This window comes from Amia ocellicauda, chromosome 4 (assembly GCF_036373705.1).
Source record: "Amia ocellicauda isolate fAmiCal2 chromosome 4, fAmiCal2.hap1, whole genome shotgun sequence".
Classification (NCBI taxonomy): domain Eukaryota; kingdom Metazoa; phylum Chordata; class Actinopteri; order Amiiformes; family Amiidae; genus Amia; species Amia ocellicauda.
Window position 1 is genome coordinate 7,734,405 of NC_089853.1, and position 22,308 is coordinate 7,756,712.

The 22,308-nt window shown below is 45.8% G+C and overlaps 1 protein-coding gene across 1 annotated transcript in view; it reads right to left on the bottom strand.

The window, feature by feature from the left end:
* pkp3a (plakophilin 3a) overlaps positions 1 to 3,270 on the bottom strand; it is a 25,081-nt gene extending 21,811 nt beyond the window's left edge. Inside the window, exon 1 of the mRNA XM_066700819.1 lies at positions 3,095 to 3,270. Coding sequence (XP_066556916.1) covers positions 3,095 to 3,097 — 3 coding nt within the window. The 5' untranslated portion in view covers positions 3,098 to 3,270. The remainder of the gene's footprint in view (positions 1 to 3,094) is intronic.
* Between the last annotated feature and the right edge of the window lie 19,038 nt (positions 3,271 to 22,308).

Consider the following 22,308-nt stretch of genomic DNA (forward strand, 5'->3'; position numbering starts at 1 on the left):
TTGTGCTCAGTTAACCATTTCTTTGTAGATTATGAGGTGTGCTTGGGGTTATTGTGAGGTAATAATAATAATAATAATAATAATAATAATAATAATAATAATAATAATAATAACACATTTTATAATACTGTGCAGGTTAATTTTAGTGGGTTTGTAATCAAAGTGGTAGTAGAATTTAGGTTATAAATAGATTAGTAGCTGTAGTACAATAGCAGATATGATCGTGGTCATGATAGTATTTAACTTAGTATAAATATATTTAAGTAGGCTAATTAATAATAATAATAATAATAATAATAATAATAATAATAATAATAATAATAATAATAATAATAATAATATACAGTGGAAATAGCCCACAAGACTAATTAAGATGTTTTTACATCCCAATCCCTTAATTATGCAAACACAAGGCCAATCAGGAACAGACCAACACAGTCTGGTACATGACAGTCAATTCGTGAACAACAGTGTCATACACGACCAAAAACTACTGCCACCTCGATCAGAGACTCTCACTCTATTACCTTGCATGCTGCCATAAACATTATACATATCCAGTAATGTATCATATAAAAAGCACGGTCACGGGCAGACAGATTATCTCCAGATTCCTCAGGTTCCAGCTAGCACTGTCAGCAGTGGTCATATTAGAAGTACAGGCACTAGTAGCGATGGCTTTGGATTATTATTATTATTATTATTATTATTATTATTATTATTATTATTATTATTATTATTATTATTATTAATTTGGTGTGGGGTGTTTTAAAATGTAAACTAAATCCTGGCTATACTGAATTGACATAGATGGTACCAGGTGACGGGGGGCCTGTCTGCAATAGAACTGGGCACCTGAGAACCCGATGAAGGCTAAATCCTGATTAAAAGAGTTCTGCGGCAGTTTTGGACCCAGGCCTGATGGAGAGAGGTGGGCAGGCTGCAGCTGTAAGTATGGAGAGGCAGCGACGTGCACACGCGAGGGAACCGGGTCAGCCTGGAAGCGGCCGTGAGCAGGCGTGAGACGTGGGAGAGCGGGGGTGTGCTGTACAACTGCTTTGCGAAACAATACCAGTGTTTTTCATTGCTGCCGTCATAGGTGAGGTCTCAGGTTGGCCTGTGCAGTCTGAGCTGTCGTGCCACGGGGGAAGGTGTGTGCGTATGAGAGAGTGGTGTGTGCGGACACGTGCACATGAGAGAGCAAATGCAAAGCAGCAGGAACGCAGGAATGAAGGAATAAAACAAATAAATGAAAACAAATGAAATAATCCATGACGTATTGGTTTAAAAGCTCACGTTCAGCTCTAGAACCAAAGAACCCAATGCCTTCCAATGGGTCACCTGGCCTTCGTGCCTTTCCACCGGCACCAACTACATAGACCAGGTCTGTTGTCTTTCCCCTCAAGAGCAAATTTCAAAATTAAAGAAATGTGGAAATCTTATGTAAAGTGCTCTGTGCTCTCTCTCTCTCTCTCTCTCTCTCTCTCTCTCTCTCTCTCTCTCGTTAGGCTGAGGGTGGGATTAGTGTTCAAATCCTGGGGAGATCTTCAGTGTTGACAGGTACCTGGGATTTTGGGTTTAGGGAGAGAGGCACAATTTGGATCCCTTCCAGCATTTGTCCCCCCCCCCCCCCGGGCTCCCCAGCAACCGAGCACCAGGCCGGCTGTTCCACTGGCCCACTTTAGTGTGTGGTACCGAGAGCCTGAAATCCCAGGAGGAGCTGAAAACACTGTGCTGAAATTGAAACATGTGCCAGGATCCCTGTGGCACTGGGACCGGTATCAGATCAAAGGGACACAATGGGACACGGAGACACAGATGCTGGGCAACAACGCGAGCGCGTGGACGGACGGAGGAGAAATCGGGCGGAGGGCAGAGGGGCGCCGCTCTTATAAAGCACAGGCTCTTTCTTTTAATATGTGTTTTATTTCTTTAGTGTCTCAGAGCGTCAAACCCCGATATATTTCACTAAACTAGTTCATCACTCGAAGGAGATGAAACTAATTATCTATTTTAAGGGCAATCCAGATTACCCCCCTCCATCCCCTGTGCCATCAAAATATTATGTCTATTAATGTAAGCTTTATATGTGTGCCCAACTGCCTTATATGGCTTCACACAGCAGCGACAATGTACATCCAAGTCACGTCTCACACACACGTGATCTCTTGGAGCTGCATGCAGCTCTTTGTCAGGATTCATCTGTCAGATGAGCCCTGTGGGCGTTGGCTCGAGACACACCTGTTCAGACTGTACCTGTGGCAGTGCATCCTGATCTCTGGCTCTCATCCACTTTCTTTTATAACTGCTCGGCTCCTGCTTACGGAGGGACTTTCGTCACTTTGATAATTTTACTGAAACTCCTCCTGTTCCCAGCCTGCCCCGCCCCTGGGCACAGCCCGGGGACACAGCCCCATTGTGTTGGCCCTTGTTAACTAGGATAGATGTTGTATATTTTGCATTGCACTGATTGTCTTCACTGCACTTTGTAATGTGTCGAAAATGTGAAAGAAGTATGTCTAATAAATATTATTATTATAGTTGGCTCCCCTTTCTAGGGCACTGAAGCGAAAGCGAGATTGTCACACCCTCACAGCCTCTGTAATGCAGCATTGACTCAACACATGAACAGTGATCCTGGAAAATTGGCATTGAAAGAAGCTTGGCAGACTGCCTTCTCCATAAATAAGTAAATAGACCAATACATACATGAATAAATAACCACACCCACACAAACAAATTAACTCAGACATATATACATCAATTAAGGTCCTCAGATTCTATACCCAAATGTTATAAATTATTTGTTTCTCTCATCCCTGTGATTTACAACAGTGTCCTAAAATAGTATCCTACCCAAAATACATCCTACATGGTCCTGTATCTGTGCGTTACTGTATCTGCATCGACTCTTGAACAAGGTATTTAGACATGTAGATGCACATTTGTTAAATGAAACCCTTCCAAATGTTTTCCCTTCAAGGTGAAACATTTAGCTCTTAAGTAAAGCATAGCAACGTGTATGTAAGTAAAAACAACCAAAAGAAACAGTATACAGGCTGAAGCCAAGTCATGTGAATAAATCCGGCTTTACCATGAATGCAGAGCTGGGGCTGCCGGGGTGCTGTGGTCCTTGGGAACACACTTGAACTCTTCGCTGAGCAATGTCTGCACGCCTCCTTGGCTCTTCTGCTCTGGTAGTTTGCAGAGGGGTGGAGAGTGTTTTAAACCCAGGGTTCCCACACCCAGATCATTTACCCACACAGGAACAATGACTCGCTGGCTGTTACACCTTGACTGTCATCCTTTAAAGAGAAAAGGGAACACAGAGAGAGAGAGAGAGAGAGAGAGAGAGAGAGAGAGAGAGAGAGAGAGAGAGAGAGAGAAAAGAACACACACACACACAAACAGAAACAGAAAAAAAAATGGCATGGAGCCCGAGGGTGGGGTGGGTGTATGCGCAGACGGAGTCCAGATAACACGCCAGCATCTGCGGGAGAAGCCCAGAGCCTGTTGCCAAAATCCCAGGTACTTTGTTTGCAGGTAACCTTGGTCTCGGATGTCTTTGTTCGCTTCCTGTGATATTGTCAAGGACCTGATTGGCCGAGAGAAATTTGAAAACCTCACGGCGCTGATGACACGATCTGCATGTAGGATTCGCTGTGTGGAATTTGATAATGTTTTTGATTTTGGTTTTGATTCGGTCTCTGCTCAGAGGAACGTCTGTACATGTTTTGAATTCCCAAGAAGGAGAGAACGAGAAGAAGAATAAGAGCCCAGACTCCAGAGCAGCGCTGGGTGACTCTGGGAGCTGGAGGCCCTCAGTGCTGACGGTGAATCAACACCTGCTTACAACCTGGAAACAACACTCGATTGATTCAGTTTAGGTACCAATCCATTCAATTAACTCAATAGGAGCTCAGCTGGAACCAAACAACTAAAGCCCCTACGGGAACAAGGAGCAGTTCTGCACCTGTTGTGAAGCTGACTCCCAACCTCACAAGTGTGAATGTGGGCCTGAAGGCGGTTTCACGAGGTCTGGTGCAGAACCCTTGAAAGGTTGCGATGCATGGTGACGTGATCCCTAAGACAGAGTTCTCGAGGATCAAGCTCTTGATTATTCCTTCCTTTGCCTCCCAGGGAAAGCTCAGTGAGTGCAGCGCTATGTAATTCGCTCCATCACCTCAGCAGGCTGCCTCTGCTGAAGACAGGAAGCATCGTAGGTTTTCTTAACACAACAAGAACATTGTTTGATGTGTCATAAAGACTGCGCCACCTTTCTCTCCCTCTCTCTCCCTCATGAGAAGCAGCTGACCTCCATCCAGTTTGAAACCCCTCCCTAATTGTAGGCACCACAGCTGAACCCGCCAGCACAGCAGGTGTGTAACGACACGGAAAACAGCGGCCAGTGGAACACCCGTCTCCTGACCCGTGTTCGAAAATGAATGAACCGCTGAGACTTCAATGAAGGAGGCAGCAGATGAGACTCCACCAAAGCCTGACTCAAAATGTCAGTACTGCCATTGCAGGAGCGCTTGCGGGGGTCAGCAGCGTCCCCTAACGTGAATTTTTACGGCCAGTTCTTGTGTCTTTGCAAGCAGACCCTTCATACCCCTCCACACAGAGGCGCACTGCTCTAGTCCTCCAGGGCCCATGTGGCTTTTGCGGTCCACATTCCATTACTTTGGTTCTGTTTGGTTTCTGTCGGGTCCGGTGCCCTTGGCGAACGGGTCACCACACAGGCCGGGGGGGCAGCTGCAAACGGTGGCTTGGTAGACCTGACCACAGTGCAATGAAATTAAACCATCAGGCACAGAGGGGGAAAGACTTCCCAGCTGTGCAGAAGATGAGGCTGTGGGGTCCAGGGGCTCGTGGCTCCCTGCGCTGGGCTCAGCTGTTAATACATTAACTGAAATGACCTTCCACATGATCTGTTTTTACACATGGCCTAAAGTGGGAAATGTTTTACAGAGACATATAGAATCTGTTGGACTCAGAAACACCGGATTTGAAGACCAGGACAGTTGTGTGTTGTTATGCTACCAAACAGGAAGTGAATTCAGTGCTGCATTTATTTTAGTAACATAGTTGATCATATTTTTTCTTCAGCTATTATATATATATATATATATATATATATATATATATATATATATATATATATATATATATATATATATATATTACATTTAAACTCATGAGAATTGTGTACGGAAACATATTTATGTCGCCTAAGGCTAATTGCATTTCCCACTGCACCTTTTCCCCCAAACAAGACCCAGGCCTATTATCAACACTACACATTTAATAATACGCTGGTCTGTATTATTTTAAAGAAAATAATGGATGTGATGCACAAGCGGAGGTTTGGACCCAGCACCTCCCACAGCATAGCCCAACACCACTCCTGTCCAGAACTGCTTAACGAGCTGAGCTCTCAGCGCTGAGCCACAGTCCTGCCCTGGGCACGAATATTACAATATACTATATGGGCATATACTATTGTACTAAGACGGGTGACAAATTAAAGGAAGAACCTGAATAAATGAGTGCAGGAACATAACGAATGCAGATGCCTCCAAACAGGTGTACTGCATGATACAATTAAGCAATTAACATCCTATCATGCTCTGTGGCATGTATACAAACGCTGAGCAGGCCCAGTTGACCTCGGATCAAGATGGCAAGAGGAAATGATCTAAGTGACTGTGAAAGAGGCATCATTATTGGGGCATGAATGGCAGGAGCTTCAGTCACAAAGACGCTCAAATGGCTAGTGTTTCAATAGGAACAGTGACTAAAGTTACATCTGTACTTAGATCTATGGGAAAGACATCAATAAATAGGGTTGGACATTGTGGTCGAAGGCACACATTCGATGACTGTGATGCTCATGCATTACTGCGATATGTAAGGACAAACAGAAGAGCAGCTCTTTCCCAGGTGACTGAGGATGTCAATGCAGGACGTGATCAGACTGTCAGCAAGAACAGTCCGTCGAGAACGACACAGAGAGGGATATTATAGTAGGGAAACCCCTCATTGCAGAAACTCCTCATTACAAAGACAAATGCACACGTGAGAGTTCAGTGGTGCAAAAACCATAGACATTGGTCTAACCAAGATGTGGAAAAAAGTGATCTGGTCAGATGAGTCACCCTATTCTCGACAAGTGGGCGAGTGCATGTGTGGGACACCAAGAGAGCGGTACAGGCCTGACTGCTGGACCCCTACAGTGAGGGGGTCCGGAGGCTCTGTTATGCTGTGGGGGGCATTTTCCTGGCATGGTTTGGGTCCACTTGTCCCCTTAGAGGGAAGGGTCACTGCAAATCATGACAGAGTTATTCTGAGTGTCACCTTTATCCTATGGTGAAACCATTTCTATCCTCATCCACAGGGCACGAGGGTCACTGAATGGTGTGATGAGTATGAAAATGATGTGAATGATGATGTCAACCCAATTGAACACCTATAGGAGATTCTGGACTGACGTGTTAGGCAGCGCTCTCCACCACCATCATCAAAACCCCAAATGGGGGAATATCTTTAGGAAGAATGGTGTCCATCCCTCCAGTAGAGTCAGAGACTCGTAGAATCTGTGCCAAGAGCATTGAAGCTGTTCTGGGGCTCGTGATGGCCATCACCTTACTGAGACACTGCATGTGGGTTTTTCCTTTAACTTGTCACCTATCTGTATATAACTTAATATTATATTGCATTACAATTCCAGCTGGGTAAAAATTCCTGTAGAGCTTTCAGTTTCAAAATATTCTCAATTATCTTAATTTTTTTTTTTTTTTTTAGCTGTGGTGTCAGTTATATCCATGTACACCAGAGCATTTGCCGCTATTCATAACTTACAAATATGTTATCAATGTCAAAAACAAAAACGTAAATATATTTTATATGAAAAAAAAAACATCTGTGTTTATGATCAGTTCAGTTACAAAAGTTGTCAATACATTGATACAGTGATTTGTTCCCCTTAGTACGGTACTATCCATAGTTAGTCCGTAGCTGGAGCAGGACTGAGTTAGTCCCGGACTTAGTCTCCTCTAGAGGCAGCAGCAGTGAGCTTGGGGTTTGTTGCAATGGACACCTTGTTTAGTCTGCAGCTGAGGAGGAACTTCAGCCGTCGAGTTTGTTGCAATGGGTATTAAACTTGCACACTAGTTTAGTACGGAGCTGCGCAATAACCACAGGGTCATCTCCAGTTAGTACTGCTTTCAGTGCATTACAATCGACCCATATTGTAGAAGGTAACTGGAGTTTATTTTGGCCTATTTTCCCTGCAGGTTTCTGTTTTACCGTCTGCCCTTGAGAGAGCACAAACAAAAAAGGCAACAAAACACATTACAGCATAATGTCGGCCTCTGAGTGCTGGCAGCTGGCAGATCTAGGAAGGACTGAGGTTTTATTTAATTTCACGCACTCTAGCAAACACACTTACACACAATATTTCCTGTTGTTTAAGTGCTTAGACTTTACACAGCATGTGTATCTGAGTCGTGAACCTGGCTGATAAGTCACAAATGAGTGAATGGGTGAGAGTGAGTGGGAGAGTGAGTAACATGCAAAAATGGAAAAATGTAGCTCTGTTACTCAACATTTAAGCACACGTGACGTTTCGCCTGGGAGAGTTCCTTCCCTCTCCCACTCCCAGAGAAATACAATAAGATTAAAATAAGTCTGAGGTGTCTGTGGCTCTTGACCCGAGCTGAGGGTTGGTGTAGCTCTGCTGGGCGACTCGACGTGCATGAAGGCGTCTGAGCCAGAGAACAAACAGAGCGGTGAGGAAGAGGGAGTCCTGGCTTGGACAAGTGTCCGCCGCCACCGTACGGGGCTGCAGCGCTCAGACTGGAGGCCGAGGAGTCGAGGCACGATCCACAACACTGTGTCTGCTGCTGCGGCCAGGCTCCATTTACACAGCTTTCACAACACTGGGCGTTTGGTCAGAGTGTATCAGGTTTTCTGTGTGTGTGTTGTTCTGTGTGTCTGAGAGTGTGTGTGTCTGAGTTAGTGTGTGTATGTGTGATGTTCTGTGTGTCTGGGTGAGTGAGTGTGTGTGTGTGTGTGTGTGTGTGATGTTCTGTGTGTCTGAGTTAGTGTGTGTGTGTATGTGTGTTGTTCTGTGTGTCTGAGTGAGTGTGTGTGTGTGTGTGTGTGATGTTCTGTGTGTCTGAGTGAGTGAGTGTGTGTGTGTGTGTGTGTGTGTGTGTGTGATGTTCTGTGTGTCTGAGTGAGTGAGTGTGTGTGTGTGTGTGTGTGTGTGTGTGTGATGTTCTGTGTGTCTGAGTGAGTGAGTGTGTGTGTGTGTGTGTGTGTGTGTGTGTGATGTTCTGTGTGTCTGAGTTAGTGTGTGTGTGTGTGTTGTTCTGTGTGTCTGAGTGAGTGTGTGTGTGTGTGTGTTGTTCTGTGTGTCTGAGTGAGTGTGTGTGTGTGTGTGTGTGTGATGTTCTGTGTGTCTGAGTGAGTGAGTGTGTGTGTGTGTGTGTGTGTGTGTGTGTGATGTTCTGTGTGTCTGAGTTAGTGTGTGTGTGTGTGATGTTCTGTGTGTCTGAGTTAGTGTGTGTGTGTGTGTGTTGTTCTGTGTGTCTGAGTGTGTGTGTGTGTGTGATGTTCTGTGTGTCTGAGTGAGTGAGTGTGTGTGTGTGTGTGTGTGTGTGTGTGATGTTCTGTGTGTCTGAGTTAGTGTGTGTGTGTGTGTTGTTCTGTGTGTCTGAGTGAGTGAGTGTGTGTGTGTGTGTGTGTGTGTGTGTGATGTTCTGTGTGTCTGAGTTAGTGTGTGTGTGTGTGTTGTTCTGTGTGTCTGAGTGAGTGTGTGTGTGTGTGTGTGATGTTCTGTGTGTCTGAGTGAGTGAGTGTGTGTGTGTGTGTGTGTGTGTGTGATGTTCTGTGTGTCTGAGTTAGTGTGTGTGTGTGTGATGTTCTGTGTGTCTGAGTTAGTGTGTGTGTGTGTGTGTTGTTCTGTGTGTCTGAGTTAGTGTGTGTGTGTGTGTGATGTTCTGTGTGTCTGAGTGAGTGAGTGAGTGTGTGTGTGTGTGTGTGTGTGTGTGATGTTCTGTGTGTCTGAGTGAGTGAGTGAGTGTGTGTGTGTGTGTGTGTGTGTGTGTGTGTTGTTCTGTGTGTCTGAGTTAGTGTGTGTGTGTGTGTGATGTTCTGTGTGTCTGGGTGAGTGAGTGAGTGTGTGTGTGTGTGTGTTGTTCTGTGTGTCTGAGTGAGTGTGTGTGTGTGTGTGTGTGTGATGTTCTGTGTGTCTGAGTGAGTGAGTGTGTGTGTGTGTGTGTGTGTGTGATGTTCTGTGTGTCTGAGTTAGTGTGTGTGTGTATGTGTGTTGTTCTGTGTGTCTGAGTTAGTGTGTGTGTGTGTGATGTTCTGTGTGTCTGGGTGAGTGAGTGAGTGTGTGTGTGTGTGTGTGTGTGTGATGTTCTGTGTGTCTGAGTGAGTGAGTGAGTGTGTGTGTGTGTGTGTGTTGTTCTGTGTGTCTGAGTTAGTGTGTGTGTGTGTGTGATGTTCTGTGTGTCTGGGTGAGTGAGTGAGTGTGTGTGTGTGTGTGTGTGTGTGTGTGTGTGTGTGTGTGTGATGTTCTGTGTGTCTGAGAGAGTGTGTGTGTGTGTGTGTGTGTGTGATATTCTGTGTGTCTGAGTGAGTGAGTGAGTGAGTGTGTGTGTGTGTGTGTGTGTGATGTTCTGTGTGTCTGAGTTAGTGTGTGTGTGTATGTGTGTTGTTCTGTGTGTCTGAGAGTGAGTGTGTGTGTGTGTGTGTGTGATGTTCTGTGTGTCTGAGAGTGTGTGTGTGTGTGTGTGTGTGTGTCTGTGTGTGTCTGGGTGAGTGAGTGAGTGTGTGTGTGTGTGTGTGTGTGTGTGTGTGTGATGTTCTGTGTGTCTGAGAGTGTGTGTGTGTGTGTGTGTGTGTCTGTGTGTGTCTGGGTGAGTGAGTGAGTGTGTGTGTGTGTGTGTGTGTGTGTGATGTTCTGTGTGTCTGAGAGTGTGTGTGTGTGTGTGTGTGATGTTCTGTGTGTCTGAGTGAGTGTGTGTGTGTGTGTGTGTGTGTGTGATGTTCTGTGTGTCTGAGTGAGTGAGTGAGTGAGTGTGTGTGTGTGTGTGTGTGTGATGTTCTGTGTGTCTGAGTTAGTGTGTGTGTATGTGTGTTGTTCTGTGTGTCTGAGTGAGTGAGTGAGTGAGTGTGTGTGTGATGTTGTGTGTGTCTGAGTTAGTGTGTCTGTGTGTGTGATGTTCTGTGTGTCTGAGTGAGTGAGTGAGTGTGTGTGTGTGTGTGTGTGTGTGATGTTCTGTGTGTGTGTGTGTGTGTGATGTTCTGTGTGTCTGAGTTAGTGTGTGTGTGTGTGTGTGTGTGTTGTTCTGTGTGTCTGAGTTAGTGTGTGTGTGTGATGTTCTGTGTGTCTGAGTGTGTGTGTGTGTGTGTGTGTGTGTGTGTGTGTGATGTTCTGTGTGTCTGAGTGTGTGTGTGTGATGTTGTGTGTGTCTGAGTTAGTGTGTGTGTGTGTGTGTGTGTGTGTCTGTGTGTGTGTGTGTGATGTTCTGTGTGTCTGAGTGAGTGAGTGAGTGAGTGTGTGTGTGTGTGTGTGTTATGTTTTGTGTGTCTGAGTGAGTGAGTGTGTGTGTGTGTGTGTGTGTGTTAATTTGCCTTCAGACCAGTTAAACCACGTTAAGAAGTCAGGGCGTTGCTGTCGTCACACCTCAGAAGGACCCTGCGCAGCACGGCCTGCCTGCAAGCTCCCACACGCTCCCCACCGCACACATCATCCCATAACCCCCCAGGCCACCGCTTGTTGCCATGGCGAACCCTTTCCCCAAGACCCACCTAAACAAATAAGACAGAGAGTGAAAAAATGTATATAGGTTTGTTTTAATAGTATGTTTTGCTCAGGGAAAGATTCCCCTGTAACGTTTCCCACCGCCGGTTTGTGTGAAAGCTGAGCAGCTGCAGGCGAGCTGCCCACGCCTGTGACTGGATCTCCAGGCCTCATGGGAGGAACATTTACACCTGTGTGTATGTGTATTAATTTATGTATTTCATTAACTAATTAATTCAATGCTTCTCTGTACATTAGCTGCAGTGCAGGGCCAGAGACCAGGGTTTCATTGGTCCGCCTTGCGCTTCTGTAATCGCAGAAGGTTTAGTAATGGGGGTGTGAAGGTGGAGAGGTGGGGAGCGGTTATATCTGTGATGCAGCTTTATCTGGGTTAGGGTTGAGTAGAGCTAATTGGTGTGGGCATGAATAGAGAGAACAGTCCAGATAGGTGTGCGTGTGCGTGTGTGTGTGTGTGTGGGTGGTGGGGTGGTACTCAGACCTTGGAGTTATCAGGCAGTTGTGTTGATGGAGAGGAAGGGGTCAGTGTCTGTGTCCCAGTTGGTCAGTCAGTCAGTGTGTCAGTCGGTCAATCAGCGTGCCAGTCAGTCAGTGTGTCAGTAAGTCATTCAGTGTGTCAGGCAGTCAGCGTGTCAAGCAGTCAGCGTGTCAGGCAGTGCAGTGAGGGGCAGCAAGGCTCTGTGAATCAGTGTTGGTATGTCTTCACACGCTGCTGTGGATTTTATGTGTCCCTGTAAAACAGCCGCTGGTTCTTCTCCGGCTCCAGAGTGAAGCATTTTGCAAACTGGAGCAAATTCCTCTTCTGCCAACACCCAGAGAACTGAAATAAATAAATTAATAAATAAGGACAACGAGTCTTAAAATGTGTTTCTGCACTTTATAGCTCCTTGTTGAGGAGCCTCTTCTGTCTCACTGGGAATACGAGCGCTTTTAATTGTGGTCCAGGTCAGAGTGCCTCTTCCCTTTCCCTCGTACAATCACATTTCAAATCCACAACCCGCAGCGTAACAGAGCAGAGGACCCGTGGGGGCAGATGGGGGGCATTGGGGCCGAACCGCACACAGCTGTCACCTCAGTGATGCTCACGGCACCTTCCATCCCGGATCAATACTTGGCAAATGGTTCTTTGTCTTGGACTCTGGAAATTAGCCCGTCCTCCATCTTCCGGGCAGGTTTGAAGTACAAAGAACGACAGCGCAGAGTCAGAACAAACAGACGAACAAGCAAACGAACAAAGACACAAACAAACAAGGAAACACACTGAGTAACATACACGCCTCAGGGCCCTTCGCGGCCTGGTCTGCCAGCGGTGTGCAGTACTGTGCTGTGTGCTGTGCTGTGCTGTGTTGTGCTGTACTCTGCTGTGCTGTGTGCTGTGCTGTGCTGTGTGCTGTGCTGTGCTGTGTGCTGTGCTGTGCTGTGCTGTGTGGTTTGCTGTGCTGTGTGCTGTACTGTACTGTGCTGTGCTGTGTGGTTTGCTGTGCTGTGCGGTTTGCTGTGCTGTGCTGCGGTTTGCTGTGCTGTGCTGTGCTGTGCTGTGCTGTGTGGTTTGCTGTGCTGTGCTGTGCTGTGCTGTGTGGTTTGCTGTGCTGTGCTGTGCTGTGGTGTACTGTGCGGTTTGCTGTGCTGTGCTGTGCTGTGCTGTGCTGTGCTGTGTGGTGTGCTGTGCTGTGCTGTGCTGTGCTGTGCTGTGCTGTGCGGTTTGCTGTGCTGTGTGGTGTGCTGTGCTGTGCTGTGTGGTTTGCTGTGCGATTTGCTGTGCTGTGCGGTTTGCTGTGCTGTGCTGTGCTGTGCGGTTTGCTGTGCTGTGCTGTGCTGTGCGGTTTGCTGTGCTGTGCTGTGCTGTGCGGTTTGCTGTGCTGTGCTGTGCTGTGCGGTTTGCTGTGCTGTGCTGTGCTGTGCTGTGCTGTGCTGTGTGCTGTACTGTGCTGTGCTGTGCTGTGTGCTGTGCTGTGCTGTGCTGTGCTGTGCTGTGTGGTGTGCTGTGCTTGTTGTGCTGTGCTGTGCTGTGCTGTGCTGTGCTGTGCTGTGCTGTGCTGTGCTGTGCTGTGTGGTGTGCTGTGCTTGTTGTGCTGTGCTGTGCTGTGCTGTGCTGTGCTGTGCTGTGCTGTGCTGTGCTGTGCTGTGTGGTGTGCTGTGCTTGTTGTGCTGTGCTGTGCTTGTTGTGCTGTGCTGTGTGGTTTGCTGTGCTGTGCTGTGCTGTGCTGTGCTGTGCTGTGCGGTTGGCTGTGCTGTGCTGTGCTGTGCTGTGCTGTGCGGTTGGCTGTGCTGTGCTGTGCTGTGCTGTGCTGTGCGGTTTGCTGTGCTGTGCTGTGTTGTGCTGTGCTGTGTTGTGCTGTGCTGTGTTGTGCTGTGCTGTGCTGTGCGGTTTGCTGTGCTGTGCTGTGCTGTGCTGTGCTGTGCTGTGCTGTGCTGTGCTGTGCTGTGCGGTTTGCTGTGCTGTGCTGTGCTGTGCTGTGCGGTGTGCTGTGCAAGCAATAATAACAATATAAACAATATAATAATAATAATAATAATAATAATAATAATAATAATAATAATAATAATAATAATAATAAAGACATTAACCACCACCTTTATCAACATAGGCTTAAATTTGTTGCACATGTAGATGTTTGAAATGCTTAAATAATGGAATGATTAAAGTGATTTTTTTTTCTTTTCTTTTCAGAAAACTTGTGCTTGGCCCCTTAATTACAAAAATAAACTGTGCTGTGCTGTGTGCTGTGCTGTGTGCTGTGCTGTGCTGTGCGGTTTGCTGTGCTGTGCTGTGCTGTGCTGTGCTGTGCTGTGCTGTGGTCGGCTGTGCTGTGCTGTGCTGTGCTGTGCTGTGCTGTGCTGTGTGCTGTGCGGTTTGCTGTGCTGTGCTGTGCTGTGCTTTGCTGTGCTGTGCTGTGCTGTGCTGTGCTGTGCTGTGCTGTGCTGTGTTGTGCTGTGTTGTGCTGTGGTCGGCTGTGCTGTGGTCGGCTGTGCTGTGGTCGGCTGTGCTCTCCCCAGTCCCAGATGTGCACAGGTGTGTGTGTGTTATATATTAATAACACCTTACAAGAGGATGTTTGTTTATTTCATTTCTGTTCTGGTCAGCCCTGCTGCACCGCACTTTCATTTCCACCGCGCTGACCTCAGCGTACCTTTCTCAACACTGCTGCGACTCCACATCATATTTATTATATATTTTTACATGTTTTTTATTATTGTTATTATTATTACTATTATTATTATTTCTATACAATATTTTATATAACTGTCTATGGTTAAATACACGTAGTTAGGTCTATAAATATTTGGACAGTGACACAATTGTTATCATTTTGGCTCTGTAGCCACCACAATGGATTTGAAAGGAAACGGCCCAAGAACAAGCAGGAACTGAAGACACTGCAGAGGCCTGGCAGAGCATCACCAGGAAGAAACCCAGCATCTGTGATGTCTATGGGTTCAGACTTCAGGCAGTCATTGACTGCAAAGGATTTGCAACTAAGTATTGAAACTCACAACTTAATTCATGATTAATATTGGGGAGACCACATAGACAAATGGGTGTAATTCCTACACCGTTCACCCAATTTGGATGTAACTACCCTCAAATTAAAGATGAAAGTCTACATTTAAAGCACATATTGGTTGTTTCTTTTCAAATAAATTGTGGTGGCGTACAGACCCAAAATGATGACAATTGCATCACTGTCCAAATATTTATGGACCTAACTGTACAATTATATGTGTGTGTGTGTGTGTGTGTGTGTATAGGAGTCCTGGGAGAAGTTTCGGTTGCTGTAACATTACTGGAAGATTTTGACAATGATGCCATGCTATTAATTGGTGCCTGTGTATGAGGCATGCACTGAAACTGTGGTGTGCCCGCTCTGTTCTTTATACACACACACACACACACATATATATATATATATATATATATATATATATATATATATATATATAATACAGATACTGTTTCCCTCCCTCTCTGTCACGACCTGACGAGACCCGCCTGAGCGTCTCCTACAGCTGGGAGTTTCACCGGAGGGACTTCCACAGCATGATGTCACACCTGCAGGAATGACAGACGTGTGTGTCAATGTGTGTGAGTGTGAGCGAATGTCTGAATGCTTGTGTGTGTGTGTGTGTGTGTGTAAGTGTGTGTTTGAGTGTGTGTGTGTAAGTGTGTGTTTGAGTGTGTGTGTGAGAGTGTGTGTGTGTGTGTAAGTGCATGTAAGTATGTAAGTGTGTGTGTGTAAGTGTGCGTGTGTGTGTCTGTGTGTGTGAGTGTGTGTGTGTGTGAGTGTGTGTGTGTGTCTGTGTGTGTGAGTGTGTGTGTGTAAGTGTGCATGTGTGTGTGAGTGAGAGTGTGAGTGTCTGTGTGTGAGAGTGTGTGTGTGAGTCTGTGTGTGTGTGTGTGTGTGTGAGTGTGTGTGTGTGTGTGAGTGTGTGTGTGTGTGTGTGTAAGTGCATGTAAGTATGTAAGTGTGTGTGTAAGTGTGTGTGAGTGTGTGTGTGTGTGTGTGTGTAAGTGCATGTAAGTATGTAAGTGTGTGTGTGTAAGTGTGCGTGTGTGTGTGAGTGAGAGTGTGTGTGTGAGAGTGTGTGTGTGAGAGTGTGTGTGTGAGAGTGGGCCCTGGGCCCTGGAGGTCAACATGGACAAAACTAAAATCATGATCTTCCAGAAAAAAGCCAGGATCCAAAGCAGGACATACAATTTCACCCTCAACAGCAGCACAATAGAGCACACAGCCAGCTACTGGGCCTGGGCCTGCTAATAAACTCCTCAGGCAAGTTCACCCTCGCTGTCCAGACCCTCGTGACAAAGCACGCAGGGCGCACCACACCATCAGGAAGAGGATCAGCTCAATTAGCATTAGACAGCTTTGAAAATACAGTGCTTATATGGAGGGTCAGTCCTTCTGACAAATAGAATTTATTAATTTGTTGTTTTTTCACTTAAGCGTTAAATTCAGTGCATATGTGGATGCCTTATTATTATTATTATTATTATTATTATTATTATTATTATTATTATTAATAAAATATTTAGTTACATAAGAAAGGATAAGCGGGAGAAATGCACACACACACAGATATTTACTGTCTGCTGTGGTTTTGTTTTTGCGGATACTTGAATTAATTTTGCTTTTGCGAAGCCAAATAAATAAATAAATAAATCACAACCCCATTTTTAAACTCGATGGTCATCAAACGCTCGTTTCGACCGATCTTCATTAAAACGTCACCCCACTGACTGACACTGGGGCTGAGAGCCGGTTAACCCGCCTCACTGCTGCTGCCCCCTGGCTTTATCAATGGACTGAGCAGCCTACCCGTCAGACACTGTGATTGGCCTGCTCAGTGCTGTGGGCGGGACACTGCGCATTGCAATGTGTTGCTCCATCATTTATTGGTCTATTTGTCTGTCTGTCACCCACCATTTTCTCCCCCCTGACAGCCTACAAAATGTGTACTCGGTAACGCATGCCTTTTGAAAAGTAGCAAAGTACAATAATTCACTCAAAACATACTTAAGTAAATTACCAAATTTAAAAAATACTCAAAAAAGTACACGAAAAAGCAACTCAATTAGAGGACCGAGAGTAGTTGTAAGTCGTTACTCTCCAGCCCTGTATATATCTGGCCATCCCTGGAGCTCAGTCTTCTGCAGTCTGTCTGAAATTGAGATGTGGTGACGATTCATATTGTGCATCTTCACATCACTTGGAATGGTTCATGGTGCACCTTGACAATGCACGCAAGAAAGGCAAGGCAGAAGATGTTTTTGCTCTGAATTGGGCTTTTTCAGGATTCTTCTGTTGGTCCTATATCATCCTTGTTACTGTAACACGGAGGCCACTGTCAAACTACCACCCTGTTGAGTTGCTTAAGGGGTCAGGGTCCCCTAAATTCACTTCTGCAATACCTTCCCCGGGATGTTTTTACCAGTGGAGTGGGCACAGAAATGTAAGGTGCAAGTCATTGTTTTCACATAAAACAATACATTTAAAAGAGGCAGATGTTCCCAATTCCACATTGCAGATACAAATACAAAAAATACAGAGAAGAGCACAACAATGAAAAGTCTTATACTCACAGTCACACACAGGTAAGGCACTAGCACACTAAACCAAAAGCTTGCGTTTCTTTAAAATACCCAATTTCTCCATCACACCCACAGTCAATAACTATTATTTTCAATTTCAATTCATGTCTCAGGGCCGGCGTCGGCGCACTGCGCTCTTTTAAAGACACCGGAAGGAACCATTAGCTAAATAACTGAAGCCGAAAGTCTGTTTATAGCACAACTCGTGATATATGGTGATTTATAACAAATGTAAAATGATGGCAAATTCATTATAATAACTTCATTCAACGTATTTATTTCTGGCCAGCAAATGTATATGTTTGTTTGTTATTTTGAAGCTGCTCTGTACAGCCGGTTATGACATCATTGGCATCTCCTGAAACCCTGACGCATGCGCAGTTGAAGGTGGATTGGACATTAATGACTTTTTTCCCAACTGTGCATGCTTTATTACATAAAATAGATAGATTATTGGCATCCATTTACAGGTAGTTTTAATCATGCACATTTTGTCTATTGAATATAAAGCTATATATACATTGTGACATGAGTTCAAATCTATTTTAAAGTGAAGACTTCGCAGTGCAGTGTTTTATAACGACAAATGCCAAGTCAGTCATATATAATGAAGATAATGATTTAAATAGGGATTTTAATTATTGTTCCCAGTAGTTCTATTACAGTGTTTGAAACTGCGCGTGCGCCATCAGTCGGGTCAGTCTAGTTTCTGTCTGTTCCTGGGCCATTGGTTTGATTTCTATTTCTGCTGAAATCTCTCCCTAAAGATTTAATCCTGGACAGTAGAAACATGTACAGCGACACTTTATATATTTGGATATCGAAATTTTAAAATCACTTCAGAGGAACTGCATTTTTTGGACAAATCAGTTTTTTCTACTGCAGTTTCATTCCCCTGTGTGGACTGCTGCTCTGTTCATAATAAGACTTTCAGCGCACTTGATCTACTGAGCTCCTGACCTGCTTTTATTCATCCACCTTGACCCCAGATCACACAACCCTTTCTTGTCACAAACACAAGATTTAGTTGTGTGTGGGAAGTGATAAGGCAACTTTTGTGTTTACAGAAATCTGTAATTTAGAACATTTTACACAATATGGAAGTGTTAGTATATGTGGTCTAAACATCAGTACAGTACAAAAATATATAGCTGTGGTCCTAATCAAGTGTAAGAGATCACAAACACAATATTATTGTAGTATCTGTAGCTCTGTCCAGTGTGGAGGAAAAATAAATCCTTTTCTGCCTCTGTGACCCTGGAATTCTCTAACAGTAACCATTAATGGCCGGCATTCTTTCTATGTTGTGTTCCTTTTCAATTACTTTCCTGCTTGTTATCAGTAGATGAGCCATTTGTCTTGTTTGTATGTGTATTGAGTGTGTGTCTGTCTATGTGTGTTTTTTGCTCCACCTCTATGCCTCTCCAGGTCGGAGAGGACCCTATAAAGCAGGGAGACCTGGGTTCGTGGGCGTGGGAGCGCACATTGTTTTTATCTTATTTTGTTTTGTTTATTTGCGCTCCAAGTATCCGTTTGTTGTTTTTATGAGAGAAAAGTTTTTGTTTATACATGTGTATGCAAAGACTAACTGTTAATACATCAACACTCTTGCTATGCAGAGTTTCATCTGGACATTTGGTTTTGAAACATTTGACCAAACAAGCGTCAGAAACCCCCAGCAGCCCAAGAGTGACTACACAAAAGGAACACATAAGAAGAACATTAGAAAGTTTGGTGTCCATTAATAACTAAGTGATCCAAGGATCCTATCCAGTCTGTTTTTGAATGTCCCCAAATTGTCTCTTCAGCCACATCGCTGGGGAGTTTGTTCAGATTGTGACGCCTCTCTGTGTGAAGAAATGTCTCCTGTTTTCTGTCTTGAATACCTTGAAGCCCAATTTCCATTTGTGTCCCCGGGTGCGTGTGTCCCTGCTGATCTGGAAAAGCTCCTCTGGTTTGATGTGGTCGATGCCTTTCATGATTTTGAAGACTTGGATCAAGTCCCCACGTAGTCTCCTCTGTTCCAGGGTGAAAAGGTTCAGTTCCTCAGTCTCTCAGTAGGACTTTCCCTTCAGACCTGGAATAAGTCTGGTTGCTCTCCTCTGAACTGCCTCTAGAGCAGCGATATCTTTCTTGAAGTGTGGAGCCCAGAACTGTCCACAGTATCCAGATGAGCTCTAACTAGTGCATTGTACAGTCTGAACATCACTGCCCTTGTTCTCAATTCTACACTTTTGACAATATACCCTAACATTGTGTTTGCCTTTTTTATTGCTTCCCCACATTGTTTGGATGGAGAAAGTGAGGAGTCCACATAGACTCCTAGGTCTTTCTCATGCGTTACTTCATCTAGTTCTATTCCTCCCATAGTGGACATAATTATAGTGGACATTTTTGTTACCTGCATGTATTACCTTGCACTTGTCCACATTGAATTTAATCTGCCAGGTGTCGGCTCACAACTGAATATTATCTAAGTCCCTCTGAATAGCCTGTGCTGCCAAGATTGTATCTGCTCAGCCACCTATTTTAGTATCATCTGCAAATTTGACAAGTTTGCTAACTATCCCAGAGTCCAGATCATTAATATAGATTAGAAAAAGCAAAGGCCCTAGTACTGATCCCTGTGGAACTCCACTAACAACCTCACTCCAGTTAGAAGCAACTCCTCTAATCAACACCCTCTGTTTCCTAGACATCAACCAGTTCATAATCCATCTACTTACATTACCCTGAATGCCTACAGCTTCCAATCTGAGGACCAGTTTTTGGTGTGGAACCTTGTCAAAAGTTTTCTGAAAATCTAAGTATATCATATCATATGCTTTCATGTGATCTACAGCTGCAGTTGCAACGGGAATACAAAAGGACTCGTAGTCACTACAGTCAGCAGCCTACATTCCTCTCTTGCTACTTATTCAACTTGAATGACTTACATCCTATCTTTGCTATCGGCAAATGACCATCCAATTTAGCGGTTAATGATTATTATTCATGAGTAATGATTATTATTATTATTTTTATTTCTTGGCATTATGCGGATAATGTTGATGAGATGGAAAGTCTTATTATAGAATGCCAATGAAATCGCTGCTGTAGGTACTAGGATGACCAATCAGACAGTTAGTAAAATGTCAGGCCCTTGAGGGTGTGTCCCAGAAGGGAAATATAAGCCTTGTATTTCCTTCACAAGTTGGAAAAACAGAGAGAAAACGTGCTTAACACTTCCTTGTTGTGTTTCACTGTGTTTCCCATGCGCACAGAATCCGCTCTGATTAGTCGTCGGCCCTTTCCCAGCCAAGATCGAGATCGCTGTCCCTTGTCAAATGCTCAAGTGGGGGACCGACAGTTTCTAAAAACTTTGATGTGTTTTCCAGTGACAGTGAGTTTCTGATATCTGTCAGAGTGTCGATCAGTGCGCTGAGCGGCCGCTCACTCTCTGCAGTGGATATTATCAGCGTCTTTTACTCTCCAATGACTGCAAGTCTCTGCGTCTTCCTCACTGACATCCTCTCGACATCCTACTGCTCCCTACACGCGAGACATCCTAAAGAATGCACAGAGGGGCCTGATCAACTCCGAGACAAATGTTTGGATCACGTGGCCCTTAGATTCATCAGTAGCTTCCATGTGTCTGAGGAGGGGTTGATGCTTTGTTTTATCTTGAAACGACCCAAACATCAACCCCTCCTCACATGGAAGCTACTGATGAATCTAAGGGCCACGTGATCCAAACATTTGTCTCGGAGTTGATCAGGCCCCTCTGTGCATTCTTTAGGATGTCTCACGTCTCAGGTGCCCCTTGATCAGCTCAGTGAGAGTCGGGCAACCCAGCACCGGAGCGCACTGCTGCAGGGTCCGCTGGCACGCCTGGGGAGGACACCACAACACCGCACCATTCATTCAGGCACTGGTCAGACCGCAGGGATGGGTTAACACTTTGAGGAAGACCACTTTGAGCCGCTGTTGGGCTCTGAGCTCATCAGCCGCCGTGTTCCGTCTTCATATTCAATCTCCACACGGTGCCGTCCACAGAGAAACCACTCGTCCCCGTCCTGAGATCAAGGCACCCTCTTTTTCATAGTTTACACTGCAGAGAGAGAGACCCTTTCCTTTCGTTTCCTTTCACTCCACACAGTTACGTTTGTAAACCTGTCAAGCTGACGACCCCACGGTTTGCCCTGGAGGGAGAGAGCGACCGGCTGCATGAACAAAGACCATCTTCTGCACTAATGGAACCGAGGAAACGAAGAAATGCGAATCAGTCCAACACTTACATGCTCCAGGCACTCCTTGGCCATGTGGTACAGCTTGGGGATGATCCTCTGGACCGTGCCTTCCTCACAGAAGCGCAGGATGGTGCCCAGACTGGAGATGGCCCTCAAGATGACCGGCTTCCCTTCCACGACCCACTGGGACAGGGCGCTGCTCATTGATGTAAACACAGCACTGAGGCGGGAACGCCACACACCCAGTCAAAACCACATGGACACCAACATGACAAGAATGAGCCTAGAAGCACGATGGGTGGATGAACGACTCAAGACAGATATGATCCCCAGAGAGAGGAGCCGTCGCTGGGCCGTTTCTCTTTACCTCCGTGGGCTCGGCCTTCAGTCCCTGCATGGCCAGAAGGCGGACGTCCTCCAGGGGCTCCTCACACATCTGCAGCATCAGGGTCTTGATTAAGGGTTGATTATGAGGGAATCTATGCACAGTTATCAGCCGTATTAATGAACGTCTGTGAAGAAGGTTTTTGGATCTGCTCTGGGTCCAGAGGCTCGGGCTCGGCTCGTCTTACCTGGTCAGCTGGAAGATGCCCTCGGGCTGCCGGCCTGGTTCCTGGATCAGGCCCCAGTCCTGTTGTAGAGCCACCTTGCCCAGCTGGGCTCTGGACAGCAGGACCTTCAGCGACTCCACGATGAAGCTGGAGAGAGGGAGGAACAGCATCAGCGGAGATAAAGGGAGACACGTTATACAGGGAGCGGTTCTGTTCTGGTGTGACGCTCAGGGCGACCCCTGGCTCCCCACACACGCTCTTACCCCTGGACAGCGCAGCCTCCGTCTGAATCCTCAGCACCCAGGAGAGGCAGCAGGGCAGCGAAGACCTCGACAAACGTGATCGCCTCCAGGCAGAGCTCGGCCACCACGTCATGTACAGCACAGGCCTGACAACGGCAAAGACAAGCAGATTGAGTCAGAATCTGGAGGGAGAGCTCTGTGCGGGTCCTCATTGTGGGGCTTTCTGGATACTTACCAGCAAGGCCTGATTTCTTGTCGCTGACTGGAGCTTCTCCACCAGAGCCCTGAACGTCCAGGGGCCCAGGCTGCTGGCCCCGATGGCTTCCCACAGCTCCCGGCGCCACTGCTGTTACCGAATGGTGCT